Raw genomic sequence first — 25148 nt, forward strand, 5'->3', positions numbered from 1 at the left:
CAGGCCAGGAGGATTCTCCCAGCCCCTCAGCAGTCCAGAGAGTGACTGTACAGTAAGAGGTAAATCAGAGGAAAAAGAGAGACCAAGAGGTGTTCAGACCTTATCTGTGGTTGTGTGGTACTTGTGCCATGGATTTCTTATCTACAAATGAAAATGATTCTCACTCAGGGTGGGTGTTAATGTTGAATAATGTTCTAAGGTAATCATGAACATTAAATGGGTTAGAACATTACACGGTAAACCGTTGGTGCTCAGCTCTCCTGCCCAACCCGGACTCAACTCAAATGCCCGCTGAAGAATTCTGGTTTTGCTACATACGCACAATCTTTTTGGCTGGCCAAACTGAGGTTGCTTGAGACACTTGCATTTGAACTGTCCAGGCTGCTGCCGAGCTGTAGCCTTCGCATGTGCCTCACGACAGCCGTGGCATTAAACGCTTGCTGAAATGGGGGAGAAAGGACAAAAAGGGGAGAGGAGGAGAATGAGTTAGTTCAAGTAGTTGGAAAACACTCTGAGATTGCTTCCTTTCGCCTATCCAGAAACCGCAAGGGTTGCAAAATTTCTCAGATACTCTCAGGACACTTTAAAAAGAAAATTTCTATCATTCTTTTCAAAAGTGGACACATTTATTCAACTCTTTTCCCCACCAAGATATATTTTGGAGGTTAACTTGCTTCTGGCATTAATAATTTCAGAACAATACTCTATGTAATTTATAACTGTAACTTTTAGAATCAAAAGCATATATATCTTAATATACAATACTTTAAAATCGTGTTTATTTTTCTGTAATTGTTACCTTCTGTTTTTTTCTTTTTTGACATAGTTGGGACTGAACCTAAAGTTGTGTATATACTAAGAAAATAGTCTACCAGCTCTCTTTATACTTTTTAATTTTATGAGGCTTTTACTGAGCTATCCAAGCTGGCTTTGAATTTGTAATCCCGCTGCCTCAGACTCCTGAGTACCTGGAATTACAGGCCTTTACCACCAGGGCTGGTTCTGTAATTGATACTGCAATCTTAAGGAATGACATTACTTCCAATAATAAAGTAGGTTATGGAATCTTTAATTTTTCTTTTCTTTGGAAACAGTGTCTTCACTGTGCAATCCTGGCTGGCCTGGTACTTTTTATGTAGGCCAGGCTGGTCAAAGCCAGAGACTAGTCTTTCTCTCCCTCTGATTGCTGGGTTTAAAGGCATGTGCTACTATGGCTCAATAGAACTAATTTTGTTTCTGTTGGCTCTCACAGCAAGACAGGTAGCTTTTAAATACTGATGCCTATTAGAACACAATCAATAAATGATCATGAAATTGCGATGGTTTAAATTCATCGATTTTTTTTTTTAACCAGGAAACATTGATGAGTTCAGCTAGGTTTCCATGTTTCTGTTTTCTCCTTTCCATAACTTTATGGGGACTATTTAAAGGCCAGCAAAGTAAAGGGAGACAGGGACGGTTGTGCTGCTTGAGCAATACCAAACGAGTGAGATCCTGCATCATTGCTGTCTTTAAGCCACAGATGGGAAACACTTAGCCCTTCCTCCACTGTGATATTCCATAATCAAGTGTCACTTAAATTTATGGTGCTGGAGAACTGGCTCAATGGTTAGGGACACTGGTTGCTCTGTCAGAGGACCCAGTTCCATTCCTAGCACTCACACAGAGGCTCACAACTGTGCATGCACAGACATACATGCAGCCAAATACCACACACACATAAAATAAAATAATATATTTTTTTAGAAAAACAAACTTAGCAAGATTCATTAAGTAAGATTATGGGGATTCCTGTTCAAATCTTCAAGGGCCAGTAGAAACATAACATGCTCAAATTGGAGAACCACCTTCTCCAGAATGGTTTAAGGTCCCTGGGAATTTGGCAAACACGAAACAGACACACTTAGGACTTACTCTCCATTTGCTCTTTGCAAAATTCTTCCGGATCTGAGCGCTGACGGATTCATGAATGTTTTTGTTAAGGGCAGTGTCACCAGCAATCCTGAAACACAGGCAAAGACACTTCCTCAGAAAGTGTTCTTGTGGCCCCTTAGTCCCATGCTGCTGTCCCTGGAAGTTGAAGCTGATGGCCAGCTGCTAGGCTGTGTAGTTCCCAAGATGAACTGTCTTTAAGCTCACACAAGCCAAATGCCCCACGTCTACAGCATTGTCAGCATCCTACTCCTTTCCGGGGATCTACCAATGCCCTACTGGTCCACTCTCTACCTTCTCTCATGGTTTTCCTCTTTTGGGCCCAGTCCCAGGAACATTAGAATCCATGGTAGCTAGGAATCCTGAGTGCCCATCCCTTGGGCTCACTCCTTTCTCCTCGCCAACATTAGCCCTTCAGGGCTTTTCCAAGGTTTCACTTTTTCTCCTTAGCTGGCTCTGGTTTCTGGTTTCCTTGTAGACAAGGCCCCTACACATTGCCACCTCCAGTAACTTTAACTCAGCTTGGCTCATGTTCTAGAAGTTCCTATGGTTCCCAGGACCATGTCCACTCTATATTCACGGCCACAGGTGGGTTTATTGAAGCTCTTACTTTTTTCGAGCCTTCTCCCCTACTCCCTCCCACCCTTTCTCATCTTGATTCTCACTCTGCTCACAGTCTCCTTCAGAGTGGCCAGGAATTCCCTAGGGTCACTACAATGCAGACCATCCTTCTCGTTCACATGCCCTTTCCTTTATACCAATGCTGTCTTCTATATCCAATTGATTCTTCCTCCAGGTCAGGGAAAGCTTCCTTCGGTTCTAAGCCTTCCCTGGAATTTGACCTGGAATTTTTCACCCTAAACTATTCAATTCTAAGTTGATTTTCGGTATTTATGAAAAAAAGTTAAGGAAGCTGCAAGGTAAGCTTCAGACTCCTGGACTACCTTTCTGGCCAGAAGGAACCTGCTATAGGAAAAAACATTTCATCACCTGGACATGGACTGCCCTGGACATAAAATGGGCCTCCCACTGCAGAATGCCATCTTCAATGGGTACCAAGCATGAAAGGAATAAGCTCTGGGCTTGCTGAGACCAGGGCTCATCCTGTCTAGCTTCTTTCCCTGCAGAACTGCCTGAGTCCAGGACCTAGACTGAGTCTCTGCCAGGCTGATACCCCAGCTCACAGCAACCTCCTCCTGTATCCCCAAATGCATCCCTCTCTCTTCCCAGAAGGACCCAAAAGATGCCCAGAGATGAACTGAAGTGAACCAAGTTTCCACTTTGAGCTGCTCCCAATTGCCTCCCTTTCCCAGGCACACACCAGTGAAGCAGAAACAAGGGATGTGGAAACAAGAAGAAGGAGAATGTTCTGGGAACTGGAGACACCTCAGTGAATATTCTGTGCCACACAGGATGTATGTGTGGGCACATGTACCGTGTGTGTGTGCATACATGTGGAGGCCAGAGGTTAGCATTAAGTGTCATTCCTTAGGAGCCATCCATTTTATTCCTTTTTTTTTTTTTTTTTTTTTTTTTTTTGGTAAGACAAGGTCTCTTACTTGAATTTGGGACTTATCAATTAGGCTATGCTAACTGGTCACCAAGTTTCAGAGATCTTCCTGACTTTGTCTCCCCAGCAGTGGCATCTCAGGCATATACTGCCATGCCTGGCAGGTTCTCATGCTTGGGGAACAAGCACATTAGGAGTTGACCTATTTCCCTCGGAATCCTTCTGTATCATCTTTAACAGTTCTGTCCTCAGAAAACGATGCTAATTCTAACGAATCTGTGCTCAGCTCTTTCTTGGAAATAACTGGGCCAGAAAGATAGGAAGTGTGCTGAGAATGGTTGTGGGCCAGAGCTGGGTCCAAACTGAACATCTTGGTGGGGGTAGATACTGGGGAGGGGGAACCCTGGGACATCACTTCCACCTGCCTGTCAGTAGCCTGGTATCCTGACGCCCTGAGTCGGAGCCTGTTGTCTGCGTACTGCTTCCCATGCCTCCTGGTGGGTTATTACAGGTTATTATATCAGGATCTAAGGAACCGCTTCTGGGTTATTTTAGGAGTGTTTCCCGCTCACTTCCTACAGCCCTCAGCTGGGTTGCACATGGGTCAGAGTCTAGCTGGCAGCAGGTGGCTCAGCGGTACCGTTGGGCATCCTTCAAAGTGGCTGAAGTCCAAGTGTGCTGTTCAATCTATCTGGACAGCTAGGAATATAGACAAGGGGAAAGTTCTTCCAGAGTCGCACGATTCTGCAGGTCGGTCATTAGGAGCTGATTGGGGCTTTTCTTTTCTCTGTTGGACAAGAGGGAAGTGCCTATTTGGAACAGCGAATCCTAGTGTAAAGCATGCATGATTTAATACATGTGTGACTGCATTTCTCATTCCACGTCAGAAGGCTCCTTCATTTCGTCTCTGTCCCTTCTGACCCTACTCTATTTGGGGATCTAGAGCTTTTCTAAGTTCAGTTTTACTTTTATAATCTCCCAAGGCCAGCATTTTCTAAACCCAGCTTCAAATCAGGGCCTACTGTTTATAAGCAGTTAAACCGTGTTTATTCACAACTCATATCGGCATTAGGCAAACTGACCCCACGGATAGAACAATCACTTGTGTGTGCACGCGTGCACATTTGCACGGAGGCCTGAAGCTGATGGAGGCTGTCTTCCTGCATCACTCTCATTGGCCCTGGATCATTCCAATTCAGCTAGACTGGCTGGTCTGTGAGCTCCAGGGCTGTTTCTTTATCTGTCTCCCCAGCACTGGAATTATAGGCCTGTGAAGCCATGCCAGGGTTTTGTGGTGCTGGGGGATTGAGCTCAGGTCTTCATGATGGTGTGTGTGTGTGTGTGTGTGTGTGTGTGTGTGTGTGTGTGTGGTGTTTCAGACATGTTCTACTTTCTCTGATTCTGTCACTTGGTCCAGATGGGCTTGGTGATTCTGGTATACCTCCCAACCATAGTCTCTGGGACTACTTCCCAATTCCCATGGCCAAGCAGAGCCAGCATTTCTGGGATCTTGCAGAGGGATGGAATCTCAGTCAACCTTTAGGGGTATAATGGTAAATTTTATATGTCAACTTGGCTATGCACCCAGATATTTGAACATATGCTAGTTTCTACGTTCTAGCCAAAGTATTTCTTAGATAATACTAGTAGAGTTTGAGTTATTCACATCCCATGGGTGAGCCTTATCCATCAGTTGAAGACAAAAGGAAGAGACAGTGTCTTAGGGTTTAAGCTGCTATGTTCACATTTTCGATTTCCTAGACCCCACAATTATATGAGCAATTGTCTTAATTCTTTAAAATCAATTTCTCTCATGCTGATTGACTTTATTTGCTTGTCAATTAAGCCAGAGATAATATTCAGGGCAATCTGACCTGGAAATGAACCCCACACGCTGTGAGACAGGGATGGGTTCCTAGCCTGCTGTTTTTGGCCCCCACTGAAGAGTTTACATGTTCCTTATAAGGTCTCAGCAGGAGAAAGGCAAACTCCAAAAGACAGTGGGCTTAGAAATAGCTGCTAAAGGGTACTGACTAGCTTCTGAAGAAAGAGCCCTATTCTGTCTGGAGCAGTCTGTTCTGAGGTTCGGGAAAGCATATGCACTTCCCAGGGGCTCTCCTGAGCCTGGGTGCCTTGGATAAAGAGGGAGAAACAAGCGTGTGTGAACATGGAGCTCCGCGAGTTTGAATGTGGATGAGCAAGTGTGCATGAACATGAAGCTCAGAGGGTTTGAGTGTGTCAGGAGCCAGTTCTGAGACCAGCAAGGTTGGTAGGGCTCCCCTGCAGGCGTTCCCCCACCTCTTGCTGGCTCCCAGCTGGACCCACATTTTCTGTCGCCTGCCTGGGCAATTCTCCCTTGTGGAGAAGACAAGGACCTCACAATGTAGAGAAGTGTGAGGCCTGAGTGAGGCTTAGTGATGTATCAAATGTATGGTATCACTTCCTGGTGTCTGGATCCTGAGCATTTGGAAATACAGTAAAAAATGGAAGCGCTTGTAATGAGGCTTCTGATTAGGAAACCCTGGGTGGCACAGCTCCCAGGCTTCTAAGGATGACTTCAAATCTTTGTCCCCAGCTTGACTTCTCTCCTGGGTGCCACACTTCTTCAGTGTGAACCTATCCTGACTTTCCAAATGCCAGCATGGCTGGCTAACCTTACCCAGATCCAAGTCATCATTTCTAAGTCACGTTCTCATACTCTTGATCCCAAGTGTTTCTCATTATTAGGCCCCCTCCTCTCTGCTCTGTACCTTCCTGTTTGGTGTTTGAGACCCCCTCAAGCTTCCCTTCCCCAGTCTTGTGACCAGATAGGACTTTCTGAATGTTAATTTTTTTCTACTTGGTGAAGAAGGTTTGGAATCACATGTGGGTTATGAGTTCAAAGTCAGCTTGGACAGTTCAGAAAGACCTCAAATTGTTTTTTTTAAAAAAAAAAAACCAAAAAGGAGGCTAGGGATATAGTTCGGTGGTAGGTCATTTACCTAGCACATTTAAGACCCTAGGTTCAGTACCAGAAAATAGAAACTGCACCAGCAGCAGCAACAACAAATACATAAACAAAAACCCAAGGCTCCTTTGCTAGAAGGGCACAGTTCAATTTCTTAGGACACTAATAAAATATTAAAAATTTACATATGTCACAGATACCTTAGGTGCCAGGTGGTCTTGTTTTGTTACATGTACTATCTTAATTAACCCCTTGAGAATCCCTCCAGGGTATGCATTATAATGTATGATCTATAGTCCATAGAGGATGCACAAGGGGTCCAAGCATTTACCTACCCAGACAGTAAGAGATGAAGCCAGGCCAGACCCCCATTAATCCTCGCTCTTGATTCTAGATTCATCTCTTTCTTGTCTCCCTTTATTCTATAATACCAAGGAAGACCAAGTACCATGGTTCAATTCTGGACATTCAGTGGTTAGACCTATTCTGGGCCCATGTTTACTCATCCTGCTTGGAGTTCCTTGCCTTCCCGTAGGCTGGATGACAACCTTCTTCAATTCAAGAATGTGGCTCGGCACCAGATTGGGTGGGGCCTAGTCTATTCTCCTGAAGTTGCAAGAAAGAGAATTTGACTTTTTTTTCTTTTTTTTCTTTTTCTTTTTTTTTTTAAGAGAGACTAGCTTTCCCTATCATGAAGGTGGAAGGAACCTCCCTGAGGGTTTGTAGACAGTAAGTAAATGGTTGCTGGAAGAGGGGCAAACGCTTTCCAGTGGTGTACCCATGGGTAAGGTACTTATATAAACAACTTCACACACACTTACGTAAGCAAACCTAACTAAACTTGTTAGGGCTCTCTCCCTCCTTAGACACACACACACACACACACACACACACACACACACACGTCTGTGTATGTGACAAGTAGAAGGGGACCTAGTGTGGGAGAAGAAGGACAATCGTGGGAATGGGAAGAGAAGAAGTGAGGGCAGTAGGAACGGAGGTGACCAAAGCACACCCATATGAAATGCCAGAATGGAACCCATCCTTATATATAATTAACATTTGCTAATAAAACTGTTTTTAAAGGGCTGGAGAGACAGCTCAGTAGTTTAGAGCATGCATTGCTCCTGCAGAGGACCCAGGTTCAATTCCCAGCACTCAGATCAAATTGTGAACCCACAATTGCCTGCAAATTCCAGGGCCATGAGGATCTGATGCCCTCTTCTGGTTGCCATAGGCACCTGAACTTCTGTGTGCATATATCCACACGCAGATCCACAGACATGGATGTACTTAACAACAGTACATCTTTAAAATGGAGAAAGCAGACTTTAATCTGTCCTTTTCTCAGTTCCTACAGAGTGGGGTTGGATTATTGAGCAAACTTGAGGAAGCCTGACACTTCCTCTTGCTATATGATAATCTCAAAAGTCTGGTGCCTTCAAAGGCGTGGGAAGGAAGAAAAACTTTATCATATTGCCACCATGTACATGAACCCACTCTCTGAAGTTACTAAGAAAGATCTCAGTGACACACAATCAGAACTGCCTACCTTTCCAGAAAATTCTTCCCTTGCTTCCCCACCCTCTGCTGTTGCCCTTCTTCTTTATACAATGAAAAGCATTCACCATGGAGCCAGGCCTTTTTGGCTAGAGTCCTGACTTTGCCGTTAGCTAGCTATGGTGTCTTCACTTGGTCACTATCTCTTTATATCTGAAATGAATGGAAAACCTCCCTCCCAGCGTTACTGGAGAGAGAGAGAGAAAGGAGTGAATACTGGAACACAAAGAGACTCAACAGACGGCAGGGCAGGGGTGACGAATTAGAATACTGTGAAACTGGGTTATGACACTGCTTCTAAGTGGGTCCCCTGAAGAGGGTTAACAGCTTGGAGGCAATGCTTTAGAAGATGATGAACCAAACACAGAGCAGTTTTCTATGGTGCTTCTTATGGGAACTTCTTCCTGAATAATTCAAGGTGCTCTCTCTCTCTCTCTCTCTCTCTCTCTCTCTCTCTCTCTCTCTCTCTTTCTCTCGCCGTCCCTCCCTCCCTTCCTCAATCCCTCCCTCCCTCCCTCCTTGACTTTCCCCCATACACATGTATGCTAGGGGAGTAGACCCAAAACCTTGAACATACTAGACAGGGGATCTACCACTGAGCTGCACTGCATTGCCTCTATGTTCATTACACTGTGTGTTCTAGTTTACATGTTTAATATGTTCATAGGTTCAAAGTTTAGCCCTTAGCTTGGCATTAGTGGGTGGTGGTAAAAATCTTTGAAAATATTTATGAGATAGGGCTTCATGGAGGTCTTTAGATCACGGGAGTACCCTCGAATGGAACTATGGTATATTGGTTTCTTTCTCTTGTTTCCTGGCTACCATGAGGTGGGCTTCTTGCTCCACCATGAATTCCCACTGCTTGCCAAAGACTCCACCACCAGCTGAACCCTCTGAAACAGTGAGCCAAAAGAAAATCGCTGTTTTTTAAAGTTCATCATCTCAGGTATCTTGTTATAGTAAAAGAAATCTGACTAACCCACTGAATATAGTTTTCTACTCTTGGGTACTTGTTTCAAAGTGAATGCTCATGGGTTTATAACAAACCAGACAGCTGCTCTGTCTAGATGCTGTGTGAATCTCTTTGTGTGAACTAGCCTGACTATTTCTTATGCTAACTTAATAAATTAGGACTGTTACTCCCAATTAAAAATGAGAAAGCTGACACTCAGGAAGCAAGTGTAACCCAAAGTCACAGTTAGCTGTCAGTGTTTGGGTTCCAGTCTCATGACACAAACACAACACTGACAGTGTGTGGGATGCCATAAAGCATCAGTGAGCCCCTTAGAGTTAAAGAAACACTAGCTGGAAAAAAAAAAACCACTCCAATCAATCAATGCCTCTCTGGGTGTTTTCCTTTAGCAAAAGTGATCCTCAGAGCCACCTGTAAGATGAAAAGCTACCTGCTATCTTATACGACTTAACTTCTGAGTGCATTCTGAAGTCTGTATCCTGAGGACGTGGAAAGGGACAAACACTGGCTCGGGAGATGAGGGAAACCCCTGCCAGGATGACCTGAAGTGAACACCTGAGTGCTTTCACGACGAAGAGGAGCCAATAAAAAGCCTACTCTGGGAGGGTATGGAATGGCAAGAGCCTCCCAAAGGTGATCTTTCTTACCAGGGGTGCCGAGCTGCCTGCTCACAAGTGTATCTTTTATTTGGGTCCTTCTCCATCAGATTCCGAATGAAGTCTTTGGCTGTTCAAAAAGAAAGCACAGGGCACAGAATCACTTTGCGGGCTGAAATGTGATAATAGGATACTCTTGTAATTTAAATATGAGGAGAGACCAGCTAGTCACCTTCCCTTTACCTTGTACACAAGGACACCAGTGTTTAGATAAAAGCAGAGGCATGGCTGGCACTCCAAGAGAGACCCAGTGAACGAAAAGGTGGCAGAGCCAGGCTGGGACCCTGACTTCTGGCTCTAAATTCTTTTTTGCTAGCTACTAATGATGCCTTTGGTCTAGAGAATAAAAGGAAAAATCTTCATGATCACATGCTCTTCAGTTCACTGTTGCCTTAGAGAGATGCTCTGGGGATGTCCTCTGAATGTGCTATTGACATTACTGGTTCTACTAAACCCATTGAGTTGCTTCAAAGCCACCAGGTCATAGGGCCAGGTGTGGGGATACCCCAGAGGAGCATCTGCATCATTCTTGAGCTATTGAGTGAATGAGATGTTGCAAACAAACAGCAAGATGTACACTGGTGTGGTAGAGAGGGCTTGGCCACCATGGATAGGGCAAAGCTCAGAGTTGGATACTAAGAACAGGTCACAGAACCCAAAGCTGATATTATATGCCAGCTTGGAACCTGTTACCCTGTAGGGTATGGCAGCTTGCTGCCCACAGGTCTCAATTTCTAGAGGAAACCTCTGGCTTCTAAGCTCCAAAGTCTAGTATTCCGTGCAAGGTCTATTTTAGCTGAAGGTTACTGAAGGTTGAAGTGGTTGAGGAAAAAGGCAAGGGGGTCCCAGTTAGGAGTAAATAACATAAATAATAAAAATGATCTGTACAAACAGCCCAACAGAGAGTGTTACTTCCCTCCCTTCTTCCTTCTGCGGTTTTCTCCCCTTCACCTGGGCCTGGGTTTGCTTTGTCTCCTGAACAGGATGGTAAGCTTCTCTAGGAGGATTTCAGTGTGTGTACTGTGTCTCAAACATGGGCTCTGGACAACAAAATCACAACTTCAGCTAAGAGACCTCTACCATGCAAACCATGGCTGCTCAATGCAAGAATGTCTTGCTGAGGATACGTGACTTCACATATACAATCCTGTCATAACTAGTGAGCTTCGGGAAAATTGGGGCTTAAAAATCCCAGTTCTGCTCAGTACTGACTCCATAAACTAGAACAGGTTGTTTTACCCAATGGGACTTTAGTTTCATTATCAGCCATGCAAGGATAATATAAATACCCATCTAATGGGTCATTCTGAGGACTGGGCGAGTTAGCGCATGTCCAGGACTTCTAGCACTCAGCACCTGGATGGTAGCCATTAAATGTCAGATAAGAATATGTCATCCCTAGAGCATCCGGATCAGGGAGAGGTAGATGTGCAAGTCTACATCCCTTGGCCAGGGCAATACATCTCAAGTCTGTCCTCCAAGTCAACCCTAAGGATGTAGCTCATAGAACTTTCTCAGGAGCGACCATAGATTAAAAGATGGTGGGTGCCGCAAGTCCTTTCTTGAGATCCTAACTTCCACAATGAGGACATCTGAAGTGGCCCTTTGGGAAGTGATTAGGACATGCAGGCAGGGCTCTCCCGGAAGACACGAGTATGAAAGGGACCCAGAAAGTTTTGCCCATTTGTAGACAAACATACCAAGAAGGCAGTTGCCTGTGAATTAGAAAGCAGGCCCCGTGTACTTCACCCTTCAGAATTACACAGAATAAACACTTGGTATTTAAGCTACACAGACTGTGGCATTTTGTTACAGTAACCCCAGTAGAAGACAGCAGTCTCAGGACCATTCTGAGCCCCAGGGTTCTTGGGCTTCTGGATGTAAATGCTACGAGAGACCCACCAGAGTCAGAGATGTCATCCCAGTAGGGGGAATCAAACTCATATTCTGCCTTCAGGATCTGTTCAAAGAGCTTCGAGTCATTTTCGTCATAAAAAGGAGGGTAGCCACAGAGCCTGCAAGACAAGAGGGAGTAAGATTTGAGTGTGCATCGTCACTGTGCTGGGTTCATACTTTGTCTGGAAGGAAGACACATAATCCATCATTCAGATCAAAGGAACTCACACTGAGTACGCTGAAGTTAAAGCCCAGTGAAGGAACCACACCCTCTAGACATGAACATGACATAGATGTGAAAATGTCTTCCTAAGCAGCAAAAAAGTTAACTCCATCACACCCAGAGCCAAATACACAGATTCATACTTCCACCGTAAAGCTTTCTGCTATGTTTTTATTTATTAGTATGTGCATATGATGTATATGATGTGTTTATAAGGGTCCACATGTGCCATGGTGAATGCACATGGTAGTCAGAGGACACTTTACTGTCACTTCTTGCCTTCCATCTTTCTATAGTTTCTGGGGATTGAAGTAAGGTCACAAACACTTATCTGCTCAACCACCTTGCCACCCCCATAACATTTTACATGGCATTAACAGAATTCCATGAACCCTAGAAAATCACCAGGCAATCTTCCATGTGTGGATGTTATTAATCATGTCTGTAACACTGTCCACAACTGTCAGGCTGGTGACAGGAACAAACAAATGCATACTTGACCATCTTTTTGGACCCTTTGGGTTCATTCTATTTAGGAGCTAAGGAAGAAGAGGGAATTTTACAACCTGGATATCAAGTTGCTAAGACTCATCCTGGCCTGTGCACTATCATTCAACCAAGCAGGAATCAGAAATGTTATCATTTTTTTTCCATTACAAGCAACAAACATCTACAGGAGGTGGCTCAAGCTACCACACTGTAGAATCACAACACCCCAGCCAAGGTGCCATTGGGCCATTTCAAAGACAGCGTCTCAATGGTCCAACTAGGATAGTGCTAGCAACACGTAAGAGCTCTGGAGAGACCAAGAGTCATCTGGCAACCATGTCAAGAGCAGACAGGTCAATTAAATTCAATCACCACAAGGTCAATCAATGACACTGGATTCTGGAGCTGGGCATGTAGCTTAGAGGTAAAGCATTTACTGAGAAACTGCTCAGAGAGTAATAAATAAAATAAACATAAAAAGTCATGATTTCTCTCTCCAGTTCTGCCCTGAATTTCATTGTTATCTTACTGCCAGTAGATCACTAATGTATTTCAGGCATCAAAATTTCATTTGTGTGTGTGTGTGTGTGTATATAGATAGATAGATAGATAGATAGATAGATAGATAGATAGATAGATAGTCAGAGTAGAAAATTCCATGTGGTTTTATGCCTCATGCTTCTGTGACACATCTCTTGTAGTTTTTACAGTCAGATAAAACACTTAGGAAAAGACCACAGCATGCCTGGGACCCGTAGGGCTGGACTGGCGGGACACAAGCAGAAAGGGGAGTCAAGGCAGTAAGCAACCCCACTGCAGAAGGCATCAGTGCTTGACTCTAGAAGCCCAAGAGTCAGGTTCTATGCTGCTGATCTGGCTCTGGGGGCCAGAAAGTGGCAGCCACGGTGGGAGGCCTGACCCCAAACTGAGACCTGACCCCAAGCCAAGCCCCGTTCTTCCCACATAGCTCAATATTGTTCCAAACATAGCAACAGCCTAGAGAGCAGTGTAATGAGAACAAATGAACAGGCACCCACAGACTGTAGGTCTAGAGGGATTTGCTATTGGTTCCTAACAAACACAATAAAGGTCAGCTATTTTTCATTTGTCCTGCCACCAGGGGCACAGCTGCAGCTGGCTGCAGAAGGGAATGGGCGATGACAGTTGTCAAGGCCAGGAGACATTCTGTGGGCCGCAAAGAGTCCACATCATCTAACTCACAAGCATGTTTTCGAGGCTGAATGCTTGGAAAATTTCATTAGTTAGGATCTGCTGCGGTGGGCAAAATGAACCAGCCAGTGCTTCGGAAACCACCAAGTGCATACTTCACTACCCATGGAAGCCCTGGGGCCTCCGAGAGAGGGATATGTAAATTTTTCCCATAATGAGGATTTGGGCAAAATAAAATGCGTGCATTAGGAAAAGCCGACAGAGCAAAATGTTGGTTTGTCTTGGAAAAACCCTACATGTTAGATATGTGAGCTTTTTGTTTGTTAACAGCTGAGTATGTTTTGCTTTATGGTTTGGCTTTCTTCTCAAGGGGAAAAAAAAGTCGTTAAAAATTTTCAAGAAGGATTTCTTCTCGTTCCAGTTTCTTAATGTATATTCCAATTTCTTTTCATCTTAGCTTTTTTTCCTCTTTCCTCTTTTTACACAGAGGACTGTTCGTGCAGGTGCTCTGAGGACCAGAGAGAAGGGAATGAATCTGTCTTGGGGCCTGAGAGAAAATTAAGAGAGAGATGGCTGTGGACAAGACTTGGTAAGTACAGTGCTTGCCGTGCAAACATGACGGCCTGAGTTCAAATCCCCGGAGCACACATAAAAGCTGGACGAGCAGCCTGCCTGCCTCAATCCCAGTACTCCTGTGGAGAAAAGTCAGAGGCTGTGCTGCTGTCAGTCCTCCCAAATGTCCCCATCAGCCCTTTCCGAGATGCTCTGCCTTGTCCCTGGACACTGACGTGTAGCCTGAGAATGAAGATGGACAACGCTGTAGACTTCTGTAACATGAGGGGCTGGTTTGTTGGGGTTTTCTGTCCCTCCCGGTCCCCCAGCCATTTAGTCCCAAAGAAAATCACACAGAGATCTCTATAAGTTATAAAGCTGATTGGCCCATTAGCTCAGGTTTCTTATTAGCTCTTATGACTTATATTAACCCATTGTTCTTATCTATGCTAGCCACATAGCTCAGTACCTTTTTCAGTGGGGCAGACCATATCCTGTTGCTTCAGTGGTCTGGGCAGGAGTGGATGGAATGGGCTTCCTCCTTCCCAAAATTCTCCTGTTCTCATTGCATCACCTCTACTTCCTGTCTGGTTTTCCTGCCTATACTTTCTGCCTGGCCAATCAGCGTTTATTTAAAACATGATTGACAGAATACAGACAATTCTCCCGCCCCAGACTTCAGTGGGGTGGCAGCGGATGAGGACCACAGCAGGGCTGCTGAAGGTGTGGGGGGATCAAGGATAGGGGTCTACTGCCTAGGCCTCTTTAATTTGGCTCTTGGGCTTAAGGTCTTGGGAAAGAAGGTTATTTCTCTTCTACTGGAGACAGATTCTATTAGGCTCGTGCCCCAATCCTGATAACCCATGTCTCTCTCCCCTCATCTCCCTATGTCTAGGGTGTTTACAGCTCAGGAGCAACCAAGTCCAGGGTCACAAGGATCACAGGACTCGTGTGGTCTTATCACACCACCCCTGAATACAGTCCTTATACCATCTTTATTTTAAAGGAAACCGATGAACAGTACACAAAGTTAGAACTCAAGCCTAACCCCTCTGGCTCCAGGTCTGTGTTCTGTACTCCTGCGCTCAATCAGTAAAGGAGAATTGAGACTGGAACCCCTCACTTCAGCCTTTGAACTCTGTGTAGGTCTGTTGGCCTGTACTTACCCAACACCTTCACCTGGAAGAATAACTCTAGAATGTGACTCTACCTTTTCAATCCATCACAATCATTCTGGGCTGTGTTCACCAAGATGCTTCAGGTCAGTTCCCCACATACGGAACACTTACTACATCTGGGCCAATGTAATGTTGTGCTTATCTGGACTCCCCATTGCTCGGCTCTCCCACACCCTTGGGAACTATCTGGAATGGAAGATTAAGGTCTGACCACTCTCTGGAAGGTACTCCATAATATGCAATTGCTGCAGTGGGCCAGAATCTACCATGGCACATCCTCTCTGGGCACAGTTCCGACTATTCCCATGCACCTAGGGCAGGACCTCATTTTTGCTTCTGGTTGTCAGGGTCTGGCTCAGAACCTACCTGGAGGGTGTTGTAGAGAGATACCCAGGCACAGGCACATGCATGGAGGAAGGGGCTGCCTTGTTGACTGCTGAGCCCCTGTGGCTGGGCTCAGAAGCTGAGATAGGGGAGCTCTCACCAGTGCCCTATCCCAGAAGAACTAGGGAGATCTCAAAATACCGACCAACTCAATACTTTCTGTACACCCCCACTTGCAGGAGGCAGTGGAACAGCAATACTCCCAGCTGTTGGGACATTCTATGTAGATTATCTAATGCACATGCCCACCTCCGAGGGCAAACGGTCTGCCTTTGCAGAGAGAATAAGGTATGGTTTGGCTTTTCCCAGTGGAGCTCCTGACCATGGATCCACACTGTTGAGGTGGTTTTCCATGGAGAAGGATGCTGATGTAAGTGGATGTGAAAATCAGCAGTGAGTGGCCAGCTGTGGCTGATCTGGCAGGGGGAAGTTTTTCTTGGAAACCGAAAGGCTGTAACAGCATAAAAGCTCCTGTCAAGATGCCCATGAGTTCAATGTGGTCATTACCCTACATTAAGTTATGTTCTTTGGCCTGTTTACCTTTGGTCATGGCTCTAAATAGCTGGAAAAGAAAATGTTTGCTACAGAGATGCCCAAGTCACAACCAGTAGCTAATTCTTTTTTTTCTTTTCCAGAAGAAAAGGGAAGGGTTTTAATCCCAAGCATCTAAGGATTTACAAATAAGGGTATTTTGTTTTCAAAAGGGAGAGGGCAACACTGGTGGCCTGAAGAGGAGTTCATAGGCCAGAGGGTAGGACCAGGCCACTCCAGGTTCCTACCTGCCTGACACCCACTCTGCCTGGGCCATAGGGATGGCTGGTGATAGAGAGAAGGATTTGAGAGACTTCCCCCAGGCTCTCACTTAACATTGGAGGGGGATGGACACAGACAGAGACACACAGAAAATAAAGCTAAATAAAAATAAAACCATGCAGTCCAGTCTTGGGCCTGTGCTGGCCCAAGGATCAGCCAAGTGACCTAGCTACCCATGAAGGCTGCCCATGCTGGTGGCTAGCCTCAGAATGTTAAGGGTAGGGGCCAGGCTTGTTATCCTACCCCTACCTCACTCCACCTCCCCAACAAAAGGGATAAGGAGAGTGGGTGCCCTGCCCAGGCAGAGAAGATGACGTCTATGGCCATTTAACCATGCGGCATTGTGTGAATGGGATGAAGATGAATCAATAGGATCCTTAAAGCCACAGTGTCACCCGAGCCTACAGTTGTGTCATCGGTTCCAGTAGCTAATTCTCTTCCTTCTGTTTCCATGGTCCACCCGTGTTCTGGCCTACCACTTGTACCCCTTGAGTTATATACTTTAGGGTCTCTGTTGTTCCATATGCCTTTAGATACCAAAGATGGCTACTGAGAGGACAGGAAGAAGTGTGGAGGGGATCAGAAGTGGTGGGGGAACAAACACCAGAACGCCTGATAGCAGGGAGAGACTTAAAATTTGTAACACACTTGACACTCTTGTGGTAAGAACACTCTATGCGAGAGCTTCTCTGTTAATATTTCAGGGAATAATACAGTTTTGTTGACTGTTGCTTTTGGGTATAATACAAGTGTCTCCTGTTGTGATTTAAATTTGAAATGCTCCCCAGAGTCTCATATGTTTGAGCAGATGGTTCCTAGGCTGGTGGTATCACTTTGGAAAGTTCTGACACCTTTATGGGGTAGAGTTTCACTGAGAGAAGTGGTCCACTGGGGGTGAGCCTTGACGTTTTATAGCCTAGCCCTGTTTCCTCTATGTTCTCTGCTTCCTGACTGCACTCGCTCCCCCTGCCACCAATACCATCTCTAAATTGTAAGCCCAAATAAACCCTTTTTTCTTTCGATGGCTTCTTGTCAGCTATTTGGCCATTGCAACAAGAGCAATGATTACTATATTTCCCCAAAGGCTGACATGTCTAAGGCTCATTCCTAAGATGGTGGCTCGATTGACAGGTGGGTGCATCATTAGGGTATTAACTTCATCATCAGGTGCATTGATTGAGGAGTTCACTGAATGGGTAACTAGGAGGTGGTTGTAGGAAGCAGGTCACTGGGGGCAACTTTCGGGGTACATCCTGTCCCCAGCCTTTTCCTTATTTCCACTTCTGCTCCCCATTTCCTGACTGCTTCCAAAAGACTTTTTGGCCTCCACGGCATGTGTACGTGTGGACAGGGTCTCGGAAATCAATAGGGTATCTGAATAATGAGTAGAGAGGCTGAGGGCTGGGCAGGAAAAGTAGTAAGTGGGGTTTGTCTCTGAATGTTCCAGCAGGTCCTCAATATGAGTGAAAATGATCCCTCTTCATCGAAGCATTCTGCATTTGCTGTGAGCATTAGCTGACCTCCTTTCCTTGCCTTCTGACCATAGTGAGCACAGGCTGTGGCCACTGCTGTCCCCCGGCTCCCTCTCCATACCACTTCTACCTTTCCTCAGCACAGGCTCCTTCGGGGTCAGGAGACAGTGGATTATTGGTCAGGCAGTGCTCTGATCATCAGCAAATGCTCACTGAGTACCAGCTAGTCCCAGGCCTGGAACAAGGTGGCCAAAACACCGACTGATCCAGAATTACAGCTATAGCTGGGGACAGGGAAACAGATGGCCAACATTAAACTCATCTTAAAGAGAAAGCATAAAAGCTAGACAGCAAACATTCATTTAGAGATGGCTTAGAGAGGCTCCATTTCAGCCTTAGCCTAGAATATTGTTTTCCCTACCCCATTCTCTGTGCCGGGAATGACTTGCTAGGTTACAAAGCCCTAGGTGTGTGACCACTGTTAGGGATGTCTTTCCTGTCCCCAGTCCCCAGTACCATGCAAAGCTCTGCATCTCTCTCTTGTGCTCTCCCAACTTCCCAGGCCCCTCTGTTATAGCTGGTGTGCTGGTTTGTGTCTGTGGTTCATCACCTCTGCGTTAGACTCTGTGTTCCCCAAAGGTGGCGATCAGATCACATTCATTTGCACAATCCTGGATAGCCTGGCACAACCTGAGCGAGCAAAAGCTTGCTGGATGAATGGGTCCCTAACGCCTTCACTTTCACAGACGACCTTCTTACTCTGCTCAGGCCTCTCTACACATTAACCATTTAAGAGCTCAAATCTCATCTCTTTTCTGAGTCTCCTCAAGAGATTTTGAAAGATTGTGCTTTATTGTCATAGTTATAACGTTTCAAATTTCCCTTTGCTGATAAGTTCCTGGTGGATAGATTCTATGTCTTAAATGATATTTCTATAGGGTTTGGAGAAAGAGTCCTACTGTGGCCTTGAACTCATGATCCTCCTGTCTCATTATCAGGGCTGCAATTATAGCTGTGTGCCATTGTGACTGGATCTTTGGTGTCCTTTGTTAATATACTCAACATGACTTAATGAGCACTTCTTGATTGTTTTCTGGTAAACCGAAAATGCTTTATTTGACGCACTTATGCTTATATGTACATGTGCAGGAATGCAACCTGGGTATGTTGTAACAGCACATACTTTAATAGACATAAGAAACCAGTTGCACTAAGGTTATATGTCAATGGTAAAATACTTGCATATAGCATAAAGAAATCCTTGGATTTGGCCTTAGCACCCCAACCCTAAATAGGGTTGAATGCTTTAAAATGAATATTTACTTCAAAAAGACAATTTCAACCATGTTTTCCTCAAGTACAATAAATTTTCACTTTTATTTCATTTTTGCAGTAAAACATCCTAATGGCCAATAAATGACATTCTCCAAGGCAACTGGAACGGATGGGGAACTTTCAACAAATATCACTTGAGCTCCAATTTGTCTAGTGCCTGACAAAATCCTCCATGCATCAATTTCCCTCTCTGTGGTCCTTTCAGAAACTGTCTCGCTGATTACAGAACTCACAGGTGGCAGGTACTGCTCCCAGCTTGAGGCCGTGAGTCAAAAACTTAAAGCTTGAAGTAGATGTCACAGTCAGAATTTTATCCTGGGGTCCAGAACTCATTACTCCTCTCTAGGACACTGGGAAACTGAGCCCTGGAGAGAAGACAGTCTCAAGGCCCAGCTAGTGACAGATCTGGGCACGTGTGTGACGACTTCGCCTAGAAGAACAAAGGCCATTTTGATTCAATTCTACAGAGAGATATGAAGCAATGGCATTGTGCAAAATGCTTATATAACAATAAATAAGACTTAGCCGAGTCTTGGTCTCTAGAGTCCCCCAGTTCAGTCTTACCCCAATGCAACAAACAGAACATTTAGTTTCCTATAATAGGTAAACCAATCATGGTGAGTATGTCTTGTGGGAGTTAGTAACAATAGCCATCATCCACTGAGCGTTTACCAATGCCAAGCATTACATTTACAAGTGCCAGACATTGAATTACACATTGGAAACATTTTCACTGCATATGATGAAAGTAACCTAAGGAAGGAAGGGTCCATTTTGGCTCCTGGTCTGATACAGGCCATTATGGTGGGAAAGGGATGGCATTGGGAATGGCAGGAGGATGGTTATATTGTATCTACAGTCAGGAAGCACAGAGATGCTTGCTTACCCAGTCTCAACTTTCAAATCACTGTTCACACCCCAGGGAATGACAAGAGGACGTTTACCAATGTACTTTCCTCAGGAGCACGTTGCCTGAGTCTCAGCACTTATGTGAGCCTTCCCGACTTTCTCCCACCTGCTCTTTTCTCAGGCTATGAGAAGGAAGATAATGAGGGATGCACACGCTCAAACAAATGCTTTCAGAATTGGGTTGCATATTGTCATGATCCAAGCCTCATTGATCTTCTAGTCTAAAACCACATAATATGTTCAGCCCCGTTTTGCTCACTGATGGGCACTGGGAAAAATGTATGAAAGATTTATTTGCTTTAAAAGGCGTTTTTTATTTATTTTGAAAGTCAGTCATACCCAGAGTGAGATGAATAAAACTCACATTTCTTAAGACGTGCCCCACACCCTTTCAAAAAAGCTTGCTGAATTTCTGCCAAGGGTTAGTCAAGACAGAAAGACGATCAGTAGTCCCTGTGTACCAGTAGGACTCAGAGTCCAAAGAATGCTTGGATGTGGTTGATGCTGCTACAGCTTTTCAGTGGCACGCTGAGCCTGACCTGGCCTTGTTTGGCTCCTCTAGTTTGCAGATACATGAGGGGTTGTGGTTTCAGTCACTTTTTAATAATGTTTTTTACTCTTTCTTTGAGATCTGCATGCATGCATACAATATATTCTGATTATATCCACACCTGGATGACCGCACAGCCCATCCCCTTACCTACTTCATGTCCTCTTTGGTTTCTAAAAGAAAAGAAACCACAAGGTCCAATTAGTGTTGCCCATATGTGCATCGCTGTGGGGCTATCCAGTGGCACCTGGGCAACCTGTCAGTGGCCACGCTGCCAAAGAAAGCAGACTCCCCCTCTCCCAGCTGCCATGAACTGCTGACAGCTCTTCAGCTAGCAGTGGGCCTTGGAAACCTCTCCCACGTCCTGCTGGAATTTCAACTGGCTTAGTCTTATACAGGTAACCACAGCTGCTATGCGTTCAAAAGTGTAACAGCCATACTATGTCCAAAGACAGCATTTCACAATGTCCTTCCTGTCCTCTATCTCTTACATTCTTTCTGCCCTCTCTTGCATGATGTCCCCTATTGGCTCAGATTCTGAGACTCCCACTATCAGATGGATCCACTGCTATAAACCTCAGATCACATGGTGAGATAGACCGCTTATGTCATGACCAGAGAGCAGACTGAGAGACTGGATTCCCACGCACCCATCTCAAGGGCAGGATCTAGTGACTTCCCGCCAGATTCCAAACACCAAAAGGTCCTACCTCTTCCCAGTAGCACCTCCCTGGAACCGAGCAGTGAGCGCTTGCACCTAAGTGGTAGCATCACACTGTACAATCACTCCAAAGGCAAAGTTGGACTTGGTCCTCACAGAACAGCATGAAGCTTTCCTTGGAAAATAATTTCCTTCTCCTCCGGGCCTTCCCACTCTGGTTAGACCAAAGCAGTGAGGTCTGGGCTGCCATTCAGTTGTTGGTGTTGTATTTTATGTAAAACATTCAAAGTAAGGTTCAGCCCCTCAGAAACACATTCACACATACTTAGAAGGTTCACGGTATATATCACGCTGCTCCCCAATACACTGTTTACACTGTCTAGAAGGCATCCCAGAACTTCTGCCTCTTCCCATCAGAGCCCAGAAGGTCTTGTGAGAGGGGACTTTTCCTCCTTTGTGTTGCTTTGCAGTTCTTCACAGGAGCATTGTAAAGAACCCAGATGATCTGACATGATTGTATTGGAATTTGGATCAATATAGCAGAGGTTCATTTTTCTACAATCCTGCTTGCCCACAGACAGGCTGATAATGCCCCTAGCCATCTCCCTCAGTCTGTCTCGAAGGAAGGCGGATGAAGACCATGAATCATTGGCTTTATAACTACAGGCACCTGTGGGTTCTCTATTTCTTTGGCCAGTTATGTGGCCTCATCTCTACCTCTGTTTCCAAACCTATCACACGCAAAACTCACGACACTGGCTTTTAGCCACTTGGAGTCTCTCCTGCTCTGCTCCTGTCGCTGATGCTACTGTAACTTGCAAATAAAGATTCTTTGTTTTTGCATCCGAGTCATCTCGAGCTAATTCAGGTTTCGGGTTTTGGATTTCGGGCATAATATCCACATGGATACACCATCTTGAGGAAGTTGGGAAAATTAGCAAAAAAGGCCTGGAGACTCCTCGAGACAGGCCAAACACAATTCACACTAGTTGTGAAACAGGCATGACACAGACAAAAAGGAGTGAGAAGAGCTCCCCACGGCCAGGGACACTGGGTTAGGGAATGTGGTGCAACTTTTGGCAATGAAAATAGTTCTCACAAGAAATATTTTTTAGATCTAAGCACCTCTGTGTGTAGACATCCAGTGTGGAGGTGATTGACTTCCAGGGTCAACCAAGGATGCGGAAGCCTGTAAGGAATTCCAAACTAGTGTTGTGCATTCAGATGGGCTGGGTTCTTCCCATGACTCTGGCTTCCTTTCTCCTTCTCTCTCCTTCCCTCTCCTCTCCTTTCTTTCCCGATTGTTTCCTAGTCTCTCCCTGTCCCCACTCCCCCTTTTCTTCTAGTTCTGATGATAGGCAGACAGGCATCTACGCAGATCCACAACCCTACCTTGAGGATGTGTGGAGTTCTGCATCCCATAGCCCATGGGCTCTCGATGTACATCCCACTATGTCCGTCTGCCACTCCCGAGCTCTCACACTGCATTCTGTGGCTAACTAGAACACTAGTCTCCTACCACATGGCTGGAAGACAGGAATCTAAAAAAGCCTCATGCACACTGCGTCATTTGGAGTTGTGGCATACGCTCCCACATCCCTCCACCAGCATTTTGCGGGTGTGGCAGTGTGAGCTGAGGTCTTTCCCCTTCCACTCTCTACCACACTACTCTCAGTCACAAACACTGCTTAGCACTTGCCTCCCTGTCACCTCAGAGCAGAATGACCTTTTCTTCTCTGTGTACTTGCTTAATCACGTCTCGGTAAATGCACCACCTCTTTTCTGCTTCTATGCATCCCCAGGAATAAATGTTTCAAAATGCAACAGAGACCGCTTTCAATTCTTGAGTGTTTAGTATTGTGCTAAAGGAATTAAAAATCCTGATAACCAAATAAGAAATGTCAAATTTTACTTTGTTTTGTATATTTGTGCATGCACGGTACAGTTTTATGTGGCTTCATGTGTGAAGAAAGGTGTGCATGCAGGCGTGTGTGCGTGCGCGCGTGCATGTGTGTGTGTGTGTGTGTGTGTGTGTGTGTATTTTCTGGGGACCTAATTCAGGTCTCTATCTCCCCCAGTCCACTGAGTATATCCTTCCTATCATCTTCAGGCTTTGGATCTCTATAGTTGGAAGCTAGTTCAATTATTTCAAACTGTGTTTCTAAAATTATGTTCCTAATTGAATGATACATCTTTTCTCAAACACAGGAGGGCCTCTCCCTTTTATCAAGGATGGGATATAATGGAGTAAAGCTGTGAAATGACCTCAGTATGTAGCTAAAGCTGGCCTCAAGCTTGCAATCCTCCTACCTCAGCCTCCCGAGTACTGGACAAACTGGCATATGCTACTCTACCAGATCCTTAGGAAACTGAATCTTGAGGGAAAATCCACCAATCTATGTGGTGTTCTCAGAGTCCTATTTAAAGACAGAGCCTAGACTGGTTCTTTCCTGGCAGATTTCTAGCTAATTTCCAATGCCAGGTGGTTGTTGCCTGTCCTGTAAAACAGCCTCGGGCCTTTCCTAGCTCAGTCCCAGGATCTACAGCAGCACTGGCCTCCCACCTCATGACAGCAAGCAAGACTAGATAACAATTTATGTGTTTTCTGTCTGTTGCTTCCAGCAGCAAGTGCCTCCAAGACCAGGGCAGGAATAGAGCCATCTCTGCACCCCATCATATTGCCTGGCATGTTTTAGGCTCAATAAATGTTAGTAAAGTGGATGTCTGTCAATCCTCTGCCCTCCATCCAGGCTAAATATGCCAAAGCATTTAGCTGCTGCATACATGACAGTTTCTAGATGATGATAAGGGAGTAGGGGAAGTAAAATGTGCTTCCTTCTGGCCCACAGCTATGTATTTAGGTTGGGAACTGACAGGTACCAGCTATTCTCTCCCACTTTCTCTGTCCATGGGACGCTCCCTAGAGGAGGGTCACAGACAACCGTGGAGACTACTCTGCCTGACATCAGTGGCAGGGAGTTGTGACCACTGCCATCTAAAATATACAGCTTCAGGGGGCTGGAGAAATGGCTCAGCGGTTAAGAGCACTGACTGCTCTTCCAGAGGACCCGGATTCAATTCCAAGCACCCACATGGCAGCTCACAACTGTCTGAAAATCCAGTTCCAGGGGATCTGACACCTTCACACCAATGCACATAAAATAAAAGATAAATAAATCATACAAATTTTTATATATATACAGCTTCAGAACCTCAAATGCACGGCTATGGCATGCCCTCCTTAGTGTTTTGCGTACCCTGCACCCCCTGGTTGAAAAAAGTTTATTTTGAGAGATAAGGCTAAAACAACTGGTATAGGAGACTAATTTGGTCCCTGCCCTGAGCAGAGGAGAAGGCTTCAGATGTTCACAAAGCTCAAGTCTAACCAATCAGGACATGCAGCACAGACTGAGCCTACTAGGACTCTCAGGCCACTCTCAAGCATTTAGCATCCATAGGATCTACTACTTACAAAGGATGGAGAGAAGCCAGGGAGCCTTTATGCCAGTCCTTGGAAAGCAAGCACACCAAGATGCTACCAATAAACCAAGCCAAAGCAAACTCAGGAATTAGCACAACCAAGTGTTGCCATGATTAACCGAAAGGGCCGATGCCAAAATGACAGGAGGAGATTGCAGGTTTGGCCTTTAGAGCAAGAGAAAGGAGGGCACGAAAGAACTGGCCAGCTTGGGCCACTCTGACCTGATAAGAACAAGAGCTATGTGCAGTCGTGTTTCTCTAGACTGAGAAGGGCAACCTGGAGATGCACGGGTTCACAGACACAGCTGAGGCTATGCATCTCCACCGTCCTGAACTTATCTACATAAAAAGCTCTTGGCTTTAGGTTGTTTCTTGTACATCATTTTCTGGGGAGGGCGCGTGCTTGCTTCTTGCCATGCACATCCTATGACCTAAGGGAGGGTGGGGTCTCATTGTGA

The 25148-nt window shown here is 45.3% G+C and overlaps 1 protein-coding gene across 3 annotated transcripts in view; it reads right to left on the reverse strand.

Moving 5' to 3' along the window:
* Camk1d (calcium/calmodulin dependent protein kinase ID) overlaps window positions 1-25148 on the reverse strand; it is a 407618-nt gene that overhangs the window by 11951 nt on the left and 370519 nt on the right. Inside the window, exons 7-10 of one of the 3 annotated variants that reach the window (XM_087896387.1) lie at window positions 11481-11593; window positions 9570-9648; window positions 1915-2002; window positions 366-440 (exon numbers count right to left, since the gene is read on the reverse strand). In XM_087896387.1, coding sequence (XP_087752513.1) covers window positions 366-440; window positions 1915-2002; window positions 9570-9648; window positions 11481-11593 — 355 coding nt within the window. Of the gene's footprint in view, window positions 1-318; window positions 441-1914; window positions 2003-9569; window positions 9649-11480; window positions 11594-25148 lie in introns of all 3 variants that reach the window. The other 2 variants (XM_087896388.1, XM_087896386.1) reach the window with 2 other exon arrangements.

This window comes from Myodes glareolus, chromosome 14 (assembly GCF_982192425.1).
Source record: "Myodes glareolus chromosome 14, mMyoGla1.1, whole genome shotgun sequence".
In the NCBI taxonomy this organism is placed as follows: domain Eukaryota; kingdom Metazoa; phylum Chordata; class Mammalia; order Rodentia; family Cricetidae; genus Myodes; species Myodes glareolus.